Source organism: Pteropus alecto, unplaced genomic scaffold (assembly GCF_000325575.1).
Source record: "Pteropus alecto unplaced genomic scaffold, ASM32557v1 scaffold185, whole genome shotgun sequence".
In the NCBI taxonomy this organism is placed as follows: Eukaryota; Metazoa; Chordata; class Mammalia; order Chiroptera; family Pteropodidae; genus Pteropus; species Pteropus alecto.
In genome coordinates this window covers 11,572,318-11,592,941 of record NW_006438088.1, presented here as the reverse complement: position 1 = coordinate 11,592,941, position 20,624 = coordinate 11,572,318, and the positions used below count along the sequence as shown (strand labels likewise).

At 38.7% G+C, this 20,624-nt stretch overlaps 1 protein-coding gene across 1 annotated transcript in view; it reads right to left on the bottom strand.

Annotated features, from left to right (window-relative positions):
- Nucleotides 1-20,624, bottom strand: part of SLC2A12 (solute carrier family 2 member 12) — a 46,078-nt gene that overhangs the window by 10,109 nt on the left and 15,345 nt on the right. The window contains exon 2 of the mRNA XM_006915399.2: nucleotides 15,329-16,669. Coding sequence (XP_006915461.1) covers nucleotides 15,329-16,669 — 1,341 coding nt within the window. The remainder of the gene's footprint in view (nucleotides 1-15,328; nucleotides 16,670-20,624) is intronic.

The window sequence follows — 20,624 nt, the reverse complement described above, 5'->3', positions numbered from 1 at the left end:
GCTGTTTGAAAGTAAGAAAATTAAATTATGGAAGAGGGCTGGAAAACATTTTTCTTGATTATCTTCTCCAAGTGAATCTATATAGGGTTTCCTTTAGGGCCTGGAAGGTAATCATAACAAAAAGAACATGATTATTGTTGTTCTAACTGACGAGGAATCCAAAAATAAAATTCCACATTTTTTCCCTCCACTCCCTGCCCCAAAAGATGTTCACTAGATTCTTGCAGACTCCATCCCAGAGACCAGTAAGATGATCAAGTAACTTTGTCTTGATCTTTGCAAATGGAGGATCTGGCTCTGAGTAGAATGATAACTGTACAATTCTGGTGAAGCCTTTGTAATGACCTGTCCTTGGGCAAATACAAGATAAAATTATGCAAATCCAATTTTTTGAAGCTGAACCATGTATGCCACAGACCAGTTCCACTCTGTACCTTCTTGGCATGAATATTTAACATGGGCTGGGATGGAGAAGACAGTCACACCTAGCCTTAGTCTCTAGCAGCTATGAGGAGGAGGTGGGGGAAGGGACACTTTTATTTTCTTTTAGTAAAAGAATTAGCACAGGTTGTCTCGATCTACTTCCATCCCCTCACCACCTCTGAAACACTCTTCTTCCCCTCTATACTTTTCATCATGATGACATTTCAAATTATTTGGTGGGATTTTAGGAAAATTATTGCTGAGATCATCAGAGCCATGTTGGCCGCAGAAGAGAATGAGCTGATCATGCTGTCATAGAAAACGGTGGGTCTTGCCCACAAGAAAACGGGACCGTTGCACAAAGTATTAGTTACGAGAACTCTGTCTGCACTGTCAAGGGTTTGCCTAAGAGTGCCAGAGATTCCCACTGAAAGCCTGTCCAAGGTGTGTATCTGATGCAGCAGCCAAGCCAAGTCCTTGGGCAGTTTAACCAGTCTGTGAGCAATGAGCCAAATATTGAAAGAGACTTCCCTCAGTCTCTGATGGAAACTTGTCAGGCAAATCTTGTACCTGACAGTTCAAAAGATAATGTGTCATTGCTGAAAACGTCTGCTTCTTTTTTGATTTAATGGGAAGAATTCAAAAATTGGTGCCTTGATTTATCTAAGAGACAAACTGGATGTTGCGAAAATTGACAGGTGTTTCAAGAAGGATAGTCCAACCTCCTAATATGGAGCCTGTCAAGTCAAAAATAAGGACACTGTTATTTTAACAATGATTTCAGAAATACAAAAATCACAGGTTTTCAGATCTAGAGAGAGTGAAATAAAAAAATTAAAATGGTATTTGCAACAAGATAAAACTAAGTGAAAGAATAAAGGTCTTTTCATTGCAGACTCAGGAGCAAGAGAATGCCGGAATCTTACAGGCCTCTATATTCCCTGGAAATGAGCTGTGAATGACCAAAGAAAGACTAGAGAAGCTCTGTTTTAATTCATAGGTTAGGAGGACAGAAGGATAAACCATCACCTGAGGATTTAATATATTGATATTTAGAATGACAGGTGTAAGTTTTCTTAAAACCATGGATGTTTTTTTCTAATGAGATGGCCTTATTTCTCCTCCAAGGAAAATCAGGTTATTGCCACATGCCACAGTAAAGGAATGGTGGCTCTCTCCGGCTGTCCTCATTATCCTCTACCCTGATGAAAGATCCATTGGAGATGTTTTGTGCTATTTGCTTGTGAGAGATCCACAGAGATTCAGAGACGCTGTGAAGTCATACAGAGAGTGCAGGCACTGCAGCTTAGCGAGTCCTGAACCAATTCTCTCTGACCCCCATTATTCCACCTTGAGCCCCATCATCCCAGGACAACCTCAGCTATATGTGCTTCTATAAATGTCGGTGTCTGCACTCGTCTTTAAGGTCTTCTCTGTGCTGCAAGGATTGAGGAAATTTTGGCTTTGCCGGGAGGTGATTTCCCCCAAATATTGGAACTCATATTTCATGTGGTATTAAGTCACCAGGGCAGCCCGTCGGAACTTGCCTGATCTGGATGAGACTGGCAGACAGCGTTTATGGCTGTACACAGTATCTTAAAGGACAAATATGTTGAAGTGTCTCTGTGTACAGTGGAAGACATGGACTTAGGTTAATGACTGAGCCCTACCACATGAAATTTACCACGTTTATCTCCTTCCTCCTCCGTATTTCTGCCATTGTCACAGTTTTTCCCACTGAGTCTGTCATTTCACTCCTTGTGCTTTCAGGTTTAAACCCTGCAGCTCTCCAGACACACTTTTCATTTGGTTTGAGCTCTTCCTGAGCCACTGGCATGCTAGCCCCAGGTTTGAAAGACTCGTGAAGGTCATGAAACTTTTAACGCAGAACTCCTGGCAACTTTGGAGGAAGTTCCACATTCGGGCTGCAGAGTTGTCAACAACTTGATTTCCAAAGAAGCCAGTGTCCTATACTTTGTAGGAGTGAAGCCAAATAGTCTGGCTTTTATTGTCTTTGCAAGTTGTATGCAACACGACTAGCTCTCCCACTGTAAAGGGCTACTTAATGTGTGACTTTGAAAGGGAATATGTCCATTTCTTTCAACCAGATGTTTAAATTCTGGCCTCAAAATTTCTCTAAATGGGAAAATTGTGTTCTTTAAAAAATATACTCCACATAGACCACTATCTCCAACATCAATAATGATGTGGTAGCTTTAATTTATTTTTATTTTTATTTCTTGTATTCTCCCTTCTCTTGGTCTCTTTAAGTTTTGTTCACTCCTGGCCTTATAAAAGAAATGATTTACTTAAAAATATAATCTTGGGTTACTTAAATTTAGGCATTCCATAGTGAATGTCACTTACTTCTAGAATAACATGATACTTTTCTCCTCTTTAAATAGATGAAATGTATTGTTCTTAAGAATATGAAAATAGATGGGGAGGTGAAGAAATTTTAAAATAGGAGTGTTATTCAATATTTTCAATTAACAACAGCAGTTATTTGTAATATCAGCTGATAACTTGATTAAGATCATCCTTCAGTTTGTTGAAGGTGAATTATTGGAAACATCTAGGCTTATGAAAGAATTATTATCTAGTTATGAGAGTTATTTTTCTGCACCACACTTATTCCAATAGTTCTAATTAAAAAGAAAACATTTCTTTTAATTTCTTTTAAAAGAAATGTTTTCTTTTTAATTAGTGTTCCTGAGGTTTTTATAATTTGTGACATTTATCATAATAAGATTTCTGTTGGATAATAGGTGTGCTTTCTTTTAAGTGAGAGAACAGTTATAACTAGGAAGAAGGGAAGGAGAAATTTTAAAAAACAGATTTTTTTTTTTTTTTTAAATTGAAGCTCTGGAAAGTGATATCATTTGAAGTATCACAGAAGGAGCACTGTGGAAAGTGAATTAGGAGTTTGCAAATCCTAATTTGCAGAGCACTGAACTAGAGTTCTAAATGCAAAACAAAAAAATGAAAGAGCTACAAGAATTAGTGTTTTCTGGTTGAAACTATAACTCGAATGTCATATTTCAGATGTAATATTTTATGTTGTGCTTTTATGACTTATGTTTTGGACTTCGATCAGAAAAGTATTATAGTTTTCGTAGTTGCAAATGTTCCTTGGAAAAATTCTTACCATTGAGTTCTGGAAAACAATTAGTAACAAATGAAGCCTTGTGTTTATTAAGATAGCAGTAAAACCTTAGTCAGTTTCTTTAAAATCCTTACTGTCCAATATTCATAATTTTCAAAGGCATAGGACTATGGTTATACTGCTGAACTGAAAAGAAAATTAAACACTGATGTTTTATTTGAGCAGTTGCTGATGGTAACAGAATTGATGGTGTCTGTCACTCCACTATGTGTTTAGCTATGCTTATGCTATACAGTGCAGTTTTAGACTCTTTGGTTCTGTTAGGTTCTCCTGCTGCACCATCTAGCTCCAAAGAGGAAAATGAGATTGGATTAGCTCAGGGCACACGGTTAAGTTTTTCCTCTTTTGTCTGAATGCAAATTTAGTATAAAACCATTCATATACTATTGTTTGTTTCATTTTGCATTATTTTAATGACTAACAGCAAAGGACCAAATGGTTCACCACTTTAATCAATCAAAATGAACTTACACTTAATTAACTGGCAAAAAGAAGCAGTAGTAGTGTGAATATTGGCAATAACTGAAACATAAGATTTAAAAGGAAAAAAAAGGTTTGAAAGATCTTAAAGGTAGACATTTACACTTACTACAAACCTAGTGTATAGATATGATTGTATGTAGCTACATTTGATAACGAAACACTCCTGTTTAAAGAATAATAACTTATGCAATATTCCTTTTCTCTAAAGTAATGGTGTAAAAGGATGATCACTAAAAAAGAAAAAGCCTTTAACTGTGATGATTCTGAATACAGGGCCTGGGGTCTAGGAAAAAATATGAAATATGAAGAATATTAAAATCTCTTCTGAAACATTTGATGTCCGTCTAGTTTATAAGCCTCTCTGCTCTAAACCCAGTATATTTTGGAGTGAAGCAAGTTTCTGAATTAGAACGTGCTGTTCCACATCCCTGGAATTGTCATAATCTTTAGCTGTGCAAACATCACACAAGAAATTTCTTTGTGAAAAGCTAGAGTTGCTTAGGTATAAAATTTAAATGTTATGGCAGATGAATCTTATGTTTCTTACTGAAACCCATCCTCCAAAGGCTGATTAAACTCCATAAAACCAAATCAAACAAAAAGCCAGCCTTTAGAATCTTTGAACCTTAAAATTCCAGTTTCTTGTCTAAAACAGAAAAGTGGCCTTTTTTAGGATATTTAAAGGGAGAGACAATGCCAGGGTCTCTTGCGTTTCTGCATGTCTTATGAGCAAAGGCACTGACCGGCTTTGTTCCAGGCTGTCTTTCCAAGGATGTTGTATAACAAACAACCTATAAGATAGAGATAGTGTCTCATTTGAAGCAGATGTGTGTTTACTATCCAGTAAATTAAAGTCTCTTTGTAGGGAGGATATCAGGCTGGCTTACTGTCTGTTATAAAAGATTTGAGTTCCCTAAGCTTGGGGTTCCTCTCCTCTAAGATAACCCATCCTGTGTGCAGGTGTCATCTGGCCTTCCTCATGTTGCCCTGTGAGCACTGGGGTTTGGGGAATTAATACAAATGCTGATGTTGTGGCTATTGCTATTGCTAGGAGTAATAAGCAGTCCTTTGTCTCTGACCATGCTGTCTGTGTCTTTTGCTGGCACCCATGAAACTGTGACAGGCTAACTTGTTAGCTTGCAAGTGGGCTAAAATATCATCCAGTTTGCAGTTCTTAAGAGCTTGATTCCTTTTGGCTGTGGTGTAATTTTTCTACAAAGACCTTTTATTACTATTATTAACTTTGGACCGCCCATTCATATCTGAGGGATTTAATGTGATTCTTAAGCTTGAGATAATCCATTGAAATATTTTTATAAGCTCTAATGTTAATTAAGTAAGCAAAAACAACTCCCGAATTCCAAGTTCAGATTTTCACATATTTCTCTTAGGAAAACCATAAAAGAATTACCTTGAATTATTTTTGGTAAAGAGGCAGGTTTAAAACATTCAATTACTAAACCAAGGTAGGAATAACAATCCCATGATATGGCTAATCTCAGGGAAGAACTGGATCTTATATTTGGAGAAAACAATAGAAATTTAGAAATAAATATTTTGTATAATATTATAATTTTTTTAAATTATAGTACATTCAAAACATGAACTTTCTTTGGTCATCAATTGAATTGGAGATGGCCCTGCATTCTCAGCTGAGTAGCTTTTCAGATATAATTTTGAGTCAAATAAGTTGTACCAACTTAGAAGAGTGGACATTGGAATGTTTCTCAGCCTATGTCACATCTCTCATCTTTCACCAAAGCCTTGGGATTTTCTGGTTTCCTAGAAAGCTCTCCAGACTGGAGGTAGTGCGGATTGAACCATACTTCAAGCCACAAATCAATTTTTGTTCAGTCTTGACCCAACTGGAATGATTTACAGAAGGGAGGTGAGGAGGACCATGGCATCATAATTTCACATAAGGCTATGGAGCCCTTCCTGTGTGTCCTGACATGACATAAGTAAAATGCCCGCTGAGGCCAATGCTGGCATTATCAAAACTATTCATCTCATGTCTAGACCATAGCTAGACATTTAATAGCACTAATAACTAAGTATATTGAGTCCATGCTGCATATCACACTCTAAAGTAGGTACATTTTATTCAGATTGCTTCAAACAATCCACAATCACACTGTGAGATCACCAGTATTGCCCAATTTTCTAGATAAGGAAACTGATGCATTCAGAGATGAACTGACTTGCTCAAAGTCTTACCATGTGAAGCTGGGACTCAAGGCCAGGCAGTCTGATGCCAAAGCCTCAACTGAATTCCAGCACTACCTATATAGCCTCAGAAGGCTTTCTTACCGTTTTTCTAAACCTTCAAGAGCATATCCCCGTCAAGGTCATTTGACCTGCCATTCTCCTTGCTTAAAACTCCCTCCTCTCAGATTTTCATACAAGCTTTGGCTCAAATGTCACCGTTCCAGAAAAGCCTTCTGTGATCACTCTACCTGAAATGACCCTCCTTCAAGCATGCTCTTTGATTTATCCTTCTTAACTTTTATCATTCTTACTTCCACCTAAATTATAACACTTCTCTTTTCCTGAAGTTGTATTATACACGTATTCATGTTCTTGCTTATTGCCTGTCCTCACACTAGCTCCATGAGGGCAGGGTGTGGCTCTTGCTCAGCCGTCTCTAAACCTCTAGCACCTGGTGCCATGCCCAGTACATCGTGGGTGAGCAATACACATGTCCTGGTTGAGTGAGCAAATAGAGTAGTGTCCAAGGCTTTCTCGCTCTCTCTTCTCTTCTGGGTCACTCCAAGATGCTTTCTTGCTGCAACTCCTGCCTATTTGGTAGAAGAGATGAGGAGTGGGGAGTGAGTGGGTATCACCTGCCACTTAGTCTTCAATGTAAGGTTGTGCTTGAATATGTGAATACAAAGGTAGTTAAAAGATGACAGTCACAGCCTCATCACTGAATTTAATATGTGACCTTGGACAAATTCCTTTCATTTGCTTATAATGAAAATATGTTAATCATGGAAGAGAAGGTTAATTAATTTATGGACATAGGAATCTGAGGATTAATAAAGGCCCTGGTAATTATTGTGACCAGAACAGCCACACGCATTTTTCTGAGTTACAGTGGCTATTTTAAGAAAGGCTGGGTTTCTGCACAAGTATCACCTCAAATGAACTCATGAGATAATAACTTTGTGCCTTCGGTTTTGGGGATCATTTCTGCTTTATTTTTGAAGCATGAGTAGAAGAGAAATCTTCATGTGGCTCTCAGTACTCAAAATATCAGGAATCTTCAGTTACATCCAGAAGCTTGAATCATGATAGAAAAATATTGTTATTTAAAAGAACTAAAATGATGATCAAGACCACCCCAGACACACTGTGAAGAGTAAGGTTAAGATTTTGGACATATTTTAGAGTGAAGAATAAGATATAGGAAACAGAATGTTTAATAATAGTCTCCAATAAAAGCAATGGAGTATATAATATTCCTGATTTTATTTGATTGAAGAGTTTTTGGATTAGTTATAGAGAAATGGAAGGCAGAGGTTCTTAACCTCTTTAGGCCATGAATCCCTTTAGCAGGCTGGTGAAGTTTATGGATTCCTTCTTAGAATACTATTTTAAATGCATAAATACAATACATAAGATTACTTGATAGCAACTTTATGCCCCCTCCCAAATTCCAGTTTCTAGGGAAAACCTCTTATTTTACAGTTAGGGAAACAGAGGACCAGAAAGTAAAATGATATAGGCATACAGTTTAACCTAAAAATAGAAACACTTTTTGGGCAGAAGAAATTAAGGAGTGTGGTTCTAAGCCAACCCATAGTTAAGAAGGTTTAATAAAGATGGTATAATCTTGCTTTCAATTGTGCTTTAGAACAGAAAGTACTTTTCCCTTTATACCTCTGTTTATGGAAAGAATTTGTTTTATGACAAGCAATCAATTCTCTAACTAAAATACCTGAGCAATAATCACATTAGGTTAATAAGTTTTAGAATGCATTCAAAGACTGGTATGAAAATCTTGCTTCTAATAGAAATCTTCTTTAAACTCCCACTGGTTCATTAAGTTTATGCCAGAGCTCTAGAATATAATTTTGGTGATTGAAATGGAATTCTTATGGTATGTTTTCTTTAAAGATGAAAACTAAACTACAACATTAATATGGACATAAATGACAAATTCTTAGCAAGAAAAACAAAAATAGGACAATTATTTAGATCTTTTCTAAAAGCTCTGGGAGAATAGATAGCTTCAAACCACAGATGGGATATAACTGCTTGTTCTTGGAGTGGCTGACTGGGGATTCTGTCACAGGCTGCATGGCTCCTCGCCACAGGCAGGAATACCCACTCGGTCCTTCAAATTGCAATTATAAGTTGGAGAAACCACAAGATGAAGAGTTATTTCCCAAACCTTCTTCAACTCTGAGATTCTGTATTTCAGTAGTATTGCTTTTGGTCTAAGAAATTCTCAAAAGACTCTCTTCTCCATGTTGTAGCAAAACACAGAGGTGTTCAAAAAGTTCTGGGACTACTTTTAGGTACTCTGTCTCTGAAATTCCCAAATAATTATGACTTAACAAAGAAAACGCCTGAATGCCTCCCACTACTAAAACCCGTGCAAAAGAACAAAAACAGAGTTTTAGAACTCATGCCCATATGAGAGATTATTCTGCAAAAATAAAAAATAAAATAAAATAATGAAAAGCCACAAACGAAAAATCAACTCATGATAGTGTCTGGCAAGAACAGGAGTTTCTTTGGTAGCCAGCATTTCTAATTCACGTGGCATTTAGCTTGCTCCCCACCCCCAGATATCATCACACATGTAAAGAAGCACAGTGACAGAATCCCCAGTCAGCCACTCCAAGAACAATAGCATACTTTGAGATTTTTTCCTATATCTGCATCCTATTTTTAAAGTCTACCCTCCCTTAGAAACAAAAATGTATTCCTGCATGGTTTTCAAATAGATTTATGCAGTGTTCACTTAAGGGGAGAGAAGCAACATTTGAGATCTAATTTCTTTCCTCAAAGAGCTCATCTAGTAACCATATTCTGGCTAACAAACCAAAACCTAAAGAAGCAATACACCGTATCAGAGAGGACCAAGTTGTGTTATCACACTGTAACTTCATTTATATCGTACTCTATAGCATCTCAAACACTCACACACGCATTAGCTCGCATGATGCTCACCTATACTCTGTGAAATAAAACAAGTATTGTTATGTCCAATTGATAGATTAAAAATAGATTTAGAGAAGATAAATGACTTAAAGGTCATACAACCAGTAGGCAAAAGACCTGAGATTAGAACACAAGTTTTCTGATTTTAAATTTAGGCTTTTTATAGCCCAGAACTGAACTATGCTGTATTATTAATAACTAGTAGTTCACACAAATAAAGACCTCTAAGAAATGGACTGAATTTATAGAGGAGAGAAGAATTTCACTGAGCTTTAAAGATGGGAAGGATTTTAGTAGAGTAGAAATGGAAGGAATAAGGGCTTTGTGTCTCTTGACTTGCGTATAGAGCAGTGGGACATAGAGAAACCCAGAGAGGTAAAATATTGCCTCCTTGCACAGTGCCGGGGGGCATCATTCGCTTTCTAGTCTATGTGGAGTCTACATGTACTTCTGTATGAGTGGTGGCCTTGGAGCACAACTCTGCAGACTACGGTGTAAATGGTGCCCCCTGGGGTTGTACAAATGCCCTGATAGAGTTAGGTGAGATAACCGAGGGCCTTGAAAATCACAAAATTTTTCCCTCAAAGATGGGTGATGTAGTGGTAGAAAGAACATGGAATTTGGCTTCAGATGCCTGGGGTTCTAGTTCTAAATCTGTGTGATCTCAGTCTCCTACAAAAAGAAAATCTTGGACTAGATCATTTCTAATCTTTTCATCTTGCAAGACTTTTGACTTCTCTGATCTAGTAGGTAGTAGAATCCCATGGAAGGTGTGTGAGCTTAGTGACATCATGAAAATTAAGGAATACTGGTATGCAGGGTGGATGGGCATGAGAAAGGCCTGGAATGGGCGTGAGCTAAAAGAAAGGTCTCCTAGCAATCTAGAAATGAGACCACAAAGGTTACGATAGGTTAGGATGGCAGAAACGGGAAGGAAAGAATAAACACAACAGCCATTTGTGAGGGAAAATCCAAGACCATTTGGTCATTAATTGGACTAGGAAAAGGCTCCATATCATCAAACTTGAGTGACTAGCACAGTGACCGCCTCCGAGAAAAGGAAAGGGAAGCCTCCTGGTGTGAGGGGAATAAGAATTCAGCATTGGCCTTCTTGTGTTTGGCTGACAGTGAAGCATCGAAGTGGAAAAGTCCAGTACTTGCTGGGAAAAAAGGAACTGGAAGTCATGTGAGATGATAGAACTGGAGATAGGTGAGAGTCATCAGCACAAGGGACATAACTATGTTCCTGAGACAATAAATATGAGAGCTTTCATAATGTACTAGTGAAAGGGTGTTTTTTGGTTTTACAGCTAAAGAAACAAAAGCCAAAAGACATTAATAAATGACCTCACCTCTTTTTCAGAAGTAGATGGAATGAAAGCTAGTCATATATTTTAACAATGTATTCATGAAAAGAAATAAATATCTATTAAAGCAATTGAAGACAAAATACAGGGCCCTTCACCTCAAATATTTCTTTTCATATTCACATCTATTCTTCCTTAGTCCAGAGTTTTATTACTCTGGCAGTTTTGTACTGTGTCAATTTTGCTAAGCTGGAACTACGTTTCCCAGAATTCCCTTCCCTGTGTAATTCTGGGTTAGAGTTGGCAGGGAGAGAAGTTTGCATGAGACTTAAAAGGCCAAAGTGATACATCAGCCCTATGCTTGCCGGGTTGATGCAGGGCCCTAGACATCACTGCAGCTTATGCACATTGTTATGATCTGCTGATTCTCTTTGTTGGTGTGGGGGAACAGCTGTTGTGCCCAGATCTCCTCCTCCAGCTTCTCCAACTACTAGGCCAGGCACAGTGTCAGGGCTCTATAGAGAAGGATACCAGTTTTCCATTGTGTTGATGTGGTGAGAGACAGACATGGGCTCCAGTTTCTTCTCTCGGATTCCACTTTGTCCTAGCAGGGTCCACTGTCTTTGCTCTCCTGCTGTGAGTCCAGCTTTTCCACCAGCCCGCTCTACTGATTTGCAGAGACTTCCGGCTGCAGCCAGATGCAGAGGCAACAGCTTTTCACAGAGTTCTTCACCAGCTTTCTTTCATGGCTCTGATTAGTGACTTTCTCCTTTTCCCCTAATGGTCCACTTCAGAACTTTGCTTTCTCAACATCTCCCACAGTTGTGTTAGGTCTAATCCCTACGATAAACAATTCTTTATCCCACATTACACACAGTGATTCTGCTTCCCTGACAAAATTGCTCACATCGTCTTATTCAGGCCTTTCTATACCCAGCCTTTAACTGAGTGTACTTTGTGCATTTCACCGATTCTCAAGGGACAATTAGCTATCAGAAAAGGGTGATGAAATTTTAAAATGCATTTTCATATTTTTAAATAGCCATCATGATAGACTGGAAACCAATACTAAAGTACCAAATATTATATTAAATATTAAAGCTACAGAGGTCTGGGGACACTGCCGACTTTAAGTGCCTAACCCTGGGAGCCTCCACAGCATCTAGACCTACTCAGCTTCAGTTGTTAAATGAGAGAGAAAGAAACTCCTATCTGCTTAAGTAACTGTTATTTTGGTTTTTATTATATGGTCTTTGAATTCTAACCAATATACACATTAAATGTTATTTTAATCAAGTTCAGTTATTCAAGTACATGCACATCAAAAATTCCTGTATTCTGATCATTATCCTTCTCCTCTGTTATCCTGTAGCTTAGCCTTACAACAAGTACACGCTTACTTCTCTAGTTGAGCTTTAGGAAAAGAAAGACTGTCTCTATCTTGAATAAAATGCAGGGTGGCCCATTTAATAGCCTCATGTGATAAAGAATGACACACTATTTTCATTCATCCTTACTTCTAATATATCTTTACAGAGAGGACTTAACCAAAAATAATTCACATTTATTATCAAGACCAACACAGGTCTGCCTATTCTTGTCTTGGGCTACGGATTAACAGTGAATTTCAGAAGACAAGAAATGTTTTTATTTTCTGAGCAAGTCACGTAACTTCTCTGAGACACGGTGTCATCATTTGTAAAATTTGGTGAATGCCCTTTCTTCACAGTTTTGTTGTGAAGGTAAAATGAAGACCTCTAAAGTTTGTAAAAACTTCCTAACACAGTATTTGACATATAGGTGCCAATAAATATTAGCTGAATCTAAAGTTTAAATTATATTTTAAAAGAATTCATATAGAATACTATTTAAGTAATTCAAAAAGGTAAATAAACAGCTTCCAGTATTTCTTTCCAAAATCAGATTGTGTTTCCTGAAAAGAGGAACTCTTGTTCTAATATTATAATGTATCAAATGATATGTTAATGATGGAGGACTTGCTACATTTTTCAAAGTTACCCAAGCAGGTGGCATGAGCTTGGGAAGACTCTTACCATAAATAAGTTAGTTCTGGAAACTGAGCATCAATGTCTCTCATATTATAATATGTGCCATATTATAATCTCCACCAACCTGAAAGTCTCTCTGAATTAAAGCAAAGAAGGCATCCTTTTCTTTTTGCTAAACTTTTCTTAGATTTTTAGTTGATTCTTGATACTTTATAAGATTGGATCAAGAAAACTGATGTAAAAAGGAGATAATTTTTAGTTTTATGATGAATATACAAGAAAAAAAAAGATCCCGGTGAAGGAAATCAGTGGAACAATAACTACCAGCTGAAGTTTATCAAAAGAGCAAAATTTCTTGTACTTATTAATATAGAAAAGTTCACAAACAAGGTTAAACTGTCCCTGGATACAAGATAGCACTCATATCTTGCCCTTCTGATAAAGTTTGAAGAGTTTCTGAAAATAAAAATATAAGATGCTTGCTCAGATTTTATTAGCTTTATACATCCAAGTAAACACATAAATATTATATGGACTGCATGTTTGTGTCCCCCTGTATGTTGAAACCCTAATCCCCAGTGTGATGGTGTTTAGAGATATGGCCTTTGGTGGGTAATTAGGTCACTAGAGTAAAGCCCCCATGATGGGATTAGTGCCTTATAAGAAGATACACAAAATAACTAGTTAGTTTTCTCTCTTTCTCTTTCTGCCTCCCACTTCCTCTCCCTCCCTCAGTCTACTCCCCCTGCCCCCCATCCCCCGCCACCCTTTCTACCATGTGAGGACATAGAAAGAAAGTGGCCATCTACAAACCAGGAAGAAGAATCTGCCAGCCCCTTGATCTTGGACTTCCTAGCCTCCAGACGGTGAGAAATGTTTGTTGTCTAAACCACCCAGCCTTTTGTAATTTGGTATAGCAGCCAGAAACAACTAAGACAAGTATCTCACATTTGAAATTGAATCCTGAAATAATGGTAGAAATTTGTTTCCAGGAAACTGTTCATTAATGGCATTTATCATCGTTAAATCTTAAAAAGCAGGGCCAGGGGTCAGGAAAAAGTCATAGAGATCTGAGGCTGATGGTAGTGTAATATTTACTCTAACTGCCCATGCACAGTCCCTTATGGGGAAATCTGTCAACTCAGTGCCAGAGGTAGGGCCAGCTTCTGGTCATCCATGTTTTAGACTATGTGACCCAATCTTGTCACTGCTGATTAGATTACAACAACCACCTAGGACTTGGCACAGCAAAGAGTAGAGTCAACCAGACCCCACTTCTTGCTCTGGAATTTGAATAAATCAATATCTTCAGACTGATCTCACTTAGAAGTGGGAGAAGACTGAAAGATGAGAAAGTAGAGTTTAAGGAGAGACCATATCAACCACGTGCAAGTTATTAATTAACTAAGACTGAGCAACCAAATCTCCTGGTTGCTGATCAGAAAGAAGCAGACACAGGGAATATAGCTCAGTACATTCAACTGTGATCTCCTTGAAGACAGGGACTTATCTCTCTTGTTCATTACAGTTTCTCCAGTGTTTAACATAGTTCTTGGTTATTAAAAAATTAATCACTCCATACGTATCACTTGAAAGAATAGTTAAGGAGTTAACAGTGGGTCACTAACACTGTCCTAAGTGAACTTTCTTTCCAGAAACATTGTCCAGGTCCTGGCACCAGAAACCTACATTAGTCCATGAGATTCCTTCTCCTTCAACACAGCCCACGTCTTCTTACTATTCCTAACCTCCAACGTGTCCCTGTATTTGAGCAAGTTTGTTTTGTCATCGATCCTTGTTAACAAAAGTTTTAATACCAACTCTGTAAGAGAGAAACAGAGAGGGAGAAACAGAGAGAGAGAGAAAGAGAGGAGAGGGATAGAGAGACAGATAGAGAGGTGAGAAGTGGGAGTTGAGGGTGGTACAGGGAGACCACCCAGGATTTACGGAGTTTATTTTCTAGTGAGACACACAAAAGACCCTTTATAACTTCCCTACAGAGAGGTTTAAACTTTTGTTGTGGGGCTGAAAAAACTAAAGAACTACAGGAAATAACCTATTCTAGGAGACTGGAGAGTTTGCTCCAGAGAAGTGTTTAAACTTTGTCATTGGAGTAGACTGGCTAGATAAAGTAAAATAGCCTTGTATCTATCTCTCTGTAAATTGTTTGTACTATGTTCAATAAGAGTAACTTGATGCCCATTTTCCTGTTTAATAGACCAGAGTAAAGAGCCCTGGGACATTATTTAGTGCTAAAATATACTTAAAGAAATAATGAACCTTCTTTCCCAACTCAAAATTCCCTTTGTTCTTCATTATTACTGAAATGCATCCACTATTGTGTCTTTAAGAAAATCTTGATTGCTTTCTTTCACCTATGAAGAAACTCAGGAATAATATGTTTTAAAAAAATGTTATCCCGGTATACTTTGCTTTCATAAAACAATATATTTTATTGGGCAATAAATGTCTTTCAAGATCTGGTTTATCCCCAATCAATAAATCAAGTATCCTCATGCAACAGATAATGGTGAGCTTACCCTTCCGGTGAATACTAGCCTCGTACGTTTCACAAAGCAGATATAAGCCAAGCAAGCATACTTTCTGCATTAGTGGAGACATCATGGGGGCAATGTCATCCCTGTCTTGCTTCTAGTTGTTCTATATACGAGAGATCCTGTAGCAGTGGTATGATCTCACTGGTCAAAGGCGATACACTTAACATTCATCAGGGGTGAGAGGGAAAGAATAAAAAGTAAAATACTTACTCGGTCCTAGACCAACTGAAAAAGCAGCAACATAAACAAGCAAGCTGGTTAAAGATAGCCACTTCAAAAAAGGTGGGACTTCTGCAGGGTCCGTGACTATCTGGTATTCAGTTTGGGTTAGTCCAGCATTTGGTGAGGATGCCGACGTTATCTCCCCTCTCTTATCTATGTCATTTCTTGTGGGCATGAGTGGGCTTCTGCTGTGGGAAGTGATCCCTTTAAAGGGCTTTATAAGAGTGTCATTGCTGGCTGACAGGTTTCTTGGCCCATAAAACACAGACTCATCCAAGGACTGGTTAATAGGACTATGGCTTCTGCAGATATTCGTGACATTCACACGGATGTTGAGATTCACAATGCCCATGGTCAATAACGAGGCTGCCATCACAGAGGAGCCGACACAGAGGAAGGTTTTGCTCCCGACATGGTCCACGAGAAGAGTGGCTGGAATCGTGCTGATGACTTTGACGACGCCAACCCCCGTGGAGGCGAGGCTAGCTGCCTCGTTGCTTTGGAAGCCAACAGATTTCAAAACAGTTGATGCATAGAATAATATATTTGGCTGGCCAGTGATTTGTACAAAAAATACCAACGTTAGGCCTATCATTATTCTGGTCCTCATGTTGTCCTTCGAACGAAACAAATCCCAGAAACTATACTGATATTCATCTTTCAAGGAAGATTTTATCACAGTGAGTTCATCTGTTGTATCTGAGACGGCTCTCAACCTTCCGAGAACCTTGCTAGCAGTTTCTTCCTGTCCTTTCATCACCAAAAACCGGGGACTTGGAGGAAGAAAGTACATTGCAATTGCTTGCAAAACTCCCAAGGGAATAACAAGGCCAAACATGTACTTCCAGCCATGGGAAACAGTAGCAAATGCGTAATTTGAAATGTAGGCAAAAAGAATGCCAATGACAATCATCAGCTCATTCAGTGACACGAGAAGACCTCTTCTGTGTTGTGGGGCGATCTCTGCGATATAAACACAAGTGGCGATTGAAGAGAGCGAAATGGAAACCCCTATAGCAATGCGTCCCACTATAAAAACTGTGTAGGATAAGCCGAGTATCAAGACCAGGCTTCCGAGTCCAAGGAGGCAGGACGACAAGATGATTGCAGCCCTTCTTCCATACCTGTCAATTAGGATCCCTCCAGTGAGAGAGGCAAGTAAGGCCCCAATGAGCAGAGAGCTCACAACCATTTCCTGCTCATGGCAGGTCAGGGCTAATAAGGTTCTTATCTGAAGAAGAGCCCCGGAGATGATCCCAAGTTCATAACCCACCAGAAGGCCACTGACAGCAGCCGTGACAGATGACAGGAGAGTAAACATGCCGCAACCTACGAGCAGAGAGGAGAAACAGAGGGGTCAGTTCTGAATTGTTATTTTAAACACTTTGCATCTGAATGGAGACTTAACCTTGTATAAGTAAATTTTTCATAGCCCTGAGTATAATAAACACATACATAAGTACAGTAAAGTAATATGCTAACCCCCAAAATGGTTAGATATAAGAGGAAAAATCCTTTTTCTTTTGTTTTTGGGAGGAGAGGGGTGGAGACATTAGGAAGTTGTTTCCTTCAATTTGTGAGGTTGTTGTTGTTTTGAGTCCAGCAGACAGCAATGCAAGATAAGATGACAGATAACCAAGAGGAACAAACCAGACCGTTAATTCTTGGCACTGGATCAGAAGTTCAGATAGCCCAGTCCTCTGCTCGCGCTCTGGTTCTCTAAAGGCAAACCCTGGAGTGGAGGTTAGAGCAGGTTGGAGGCACAAGAAATGCTCCGTTTCCCACTGTGTACCCTGAGGGAAAATGAAGCCCTGCCCCCAGGAAACGTTCCTTCAGGTCTCCTGGCCACCACTGGGCCATGGCTTTTGCTGAAGCGCAGGAGGGCGTGCTGAGGAGTGGAGGAGGTGTGACTGTCTTAACTAAGTCAGAACTGTCAGAGAAAGGGAGAAATGGATACGGAGAAGGGAACCAATAGCAGCCATTAGTGGTTCTGAATAAGAAGGAAGGAATGGAAGGTGGGGAATGAAGAGCGAAAGGGACTTTATGTTGTTCTCTTGTTATAATGTTAAAATCTGAGGGAAAATGGCAAAATGATAACATTTATTAATTTTCAGTGGTAACTACACAGATGTTTGTTATACGTTTGTCACTTGTCAAAACAGAAATAAACCAAAACAAAAAGTAGCTGAGGGAAAAGCATTGCAGGCACAGGAAGTAGCAGTTCCCAAGGCTTGAGAACCGGAAAGCTCTCATCATTTTTCGGCACTTGTCAGGCAGCCAGTACATCATGTGTGGAGCACAGCATGAACTGGGAGACAGGTAGGAGAGGTCATCAGTGAATATGGGTAAGTACAGAAGGGACACTTCATGCAGGGCCTGGCAGGTCTCAGTGACAACTTTTTATTGTATGCCCAGTATAATGGGGTCACTGCCACTGGCCAGTAAGTCGCTGCTGACACTCTGAGTTTCTTGCTGCTGTGTGGGAATGAGTTCTTCAAAGACCCAGATGGGTAGCAGGGAGCAAGCAGTGTGTTGCCCGCCTTAGTCTCGACGAGAGATATTGCTAGCTTAGAACTGAAGGTAAGGAGTGGAACTAAGGACAAGTCAATTCAATAGTTTGGAGATAAAAATAACTACACTTGCTCATGAATTGAAGTTGGAGGCTAAGGAAGTAGGCCAGAACCCAAGACGGCTGCACGGTTTCAGCAGTTGGTTGGCTGATATACTGACCTAGGGAAGATTGGGAAGAAAACCGGCTATGAATAGGGGGCGAAAAGAGAAGTGGACACCAGGAGTTGCATGTTAGACTTACTAAAATGTTTTGTTTGTTTTTACCTGTAAAACATTAAGATAAACATGTCAAGTAGCGGGGTTGAGTATACAGATTTGAAGCTTAAGAGGTAGGTCAAGGCTGGATATACATATTTGGGATTCAGGAGCATATATTTGGTATTTAAAGCTGAGGAAATGGATGAGATCACTTAGGGAGACAGAATAGAGGGAAAGGAGAAGCACGACCAGGACTGGAACCTAGGGAATGCCAACATTAAAAGAGGAGGCAATAACAAGAGAGATGGAGAAGAGGCAGAACTGAAGCGTGTGGAAAAAGGACTAAAACGATGTGCTTGGTTACACATGGTCACAGGCTGAACTAAGGCTATTTAACCCTGTCAGTGCCTGGAGTAACAGGGTGTGGTTAAAAATGGTTAGCTCTAGTGAAAGGAGCAGGTCAAACAGAGGTGATCTAAATCTCTTCTCACCACAAATATCCAAGGTACTTTACAGTTCCAGGATCCTGTAGGAAGTGGGAGACTCCAAAAAAATAAGTTTAAAAAGGATTGAATAATTAGATGGAGGAGCACATAAAAATATAATTCATAATAAAATAAAAGTACTTTATGAGCATTGCAAACACAAACTATTGAATTGGAATTAAATCGGCAATTCATCCAGCTAATCAGAAAAACAAATAAACATTTGCACCATTACATGGCAGACATCTTTCTACGTACTTTAGGGGTGCATCTATAGCAATGAAACAAAACACGTGTGGTCCTTGCACCTCAAAAAACAACATTCTAGTGATAGCCCTATTTTCTATTGTTTATTATGTACTGTTTTAATTTTTACGTGCCAAAAGACTTTAAAGTACTCTCTTATAGATTCACTCGTGTCCTCAGTTTCCATATATTCTTTTTTCCTGTGTGATCTTGAAATCCTCAACAAATTCCTCTACCACAAGGAGAACTGGGTCAAATCTCACATTTGAATAAGACTATTATATTGCTTCATCTCTCTGTTCTCATTCTTCATTTTATCTGTGTTTGATGTGTGGGTTAGCATCTCTGTTTTAGCTATTGATCTCTGATATTCAGATTGGAGAAATAATGACTTTGGAGAATGGAACGCTTGTGAGGCAGACTGAGTGAGGCACCGCAGAAGGGGATTTAGAGTGACAGATGACAGCAGGGGATACTGAGCCAAAGATGTAGGGGACTAGATGCCGGAACTACTACCTGAGTCGATTGTCCTTGCCATCTTGTTCTTTCCCTTCCCTTTCCTAGCTTCCCCCTTTTGTTAGATGAAAAACAGTGCTTCCTTACAAAAGGAAAGACCCCTTGAGATACCAAAGTCTTTTCCTTTGATGATTATTAACCTACTTTAGAGATAATTCAAGGTGGCGAGTTAAGAAGGAGTGGAGTTAAGGAGTCGGGCAAGACAGCTTCTTATAGTCTGGAAAAAAGTTCCAACAGAAGAGGGATCCAGTTTTTTCTTATGCTTCCTGGCTTTAACTTTATAGGTCTCATTCTTTTAGCCAGACCTCATAGGACACTGAAGAACTGGGATGTATGCAAAGGGTCTGGAAACCATCCCAAGTTTGTCAATGTCCCTCTTGAGACCCAGCTGTTAGTTCTGAGTGTAATTCTTCAAGGATATGAAAAATTATTTCTGTAAGGATTGGTTTAAAATTTTTATAAAATTAAAAATTTAAAAATTGTATATCACATCTATCTGTCTTCTATCATCTATCTATCATCTATCTATCTATCTATCTATCTATCATCTTTCTATTCAACCATCTTGATATAAATATAAAACACATGCATATAATAATAAAATATTTAAGTAATGCAATCTGTATTTACATGGATTTTTGTGTTTGTATCAACCATTTGAAGTGTCTTTATTCATTTATCTCACTTTAAGCAAGTTGTTAAATATTTAAATCTCATAGTAAGATTATTACTGTTTCAAATCTGCAGAAAATGCCTATGCTTTCTGGAACCATCCCTCCATCCATCCATCCATCCATCCATCCATCCATCCATCCATCCATCCATCCATCCATCCATCCATCCATCTATCCACCTATCTCTTCTATCTATCTATCTATCTATCTATCTATCTATCTATCTATCTATCTATCTATCATCTATCTATTTAATCTGTCTAGGGAATTTGCCTTTAAAAGCTTAAAAACTTGTACTAGCATGTTCTATGACCCTATTCCCACATGATGGGGGGACTACTAATATGAGTTATATTCTTCAAAATTACACTAAAATCTTCATCGTCTGAATTTTATTTGAAGGATATACCTTCCCTGATATATCCTTTAAGGGGTACTGTCCAAAACTAGCTTCGCACCTCATCTCATGACTTATTATTTATCACTGCTGAAGTTCTGCTACAATCCTCAAGCTGCCCATCCAGGATTTTGAATTCCAATTCAGTGTGGAAAGATAGTCCCTATTGCTCCCAAGATTGCAAGCCTATGACACTT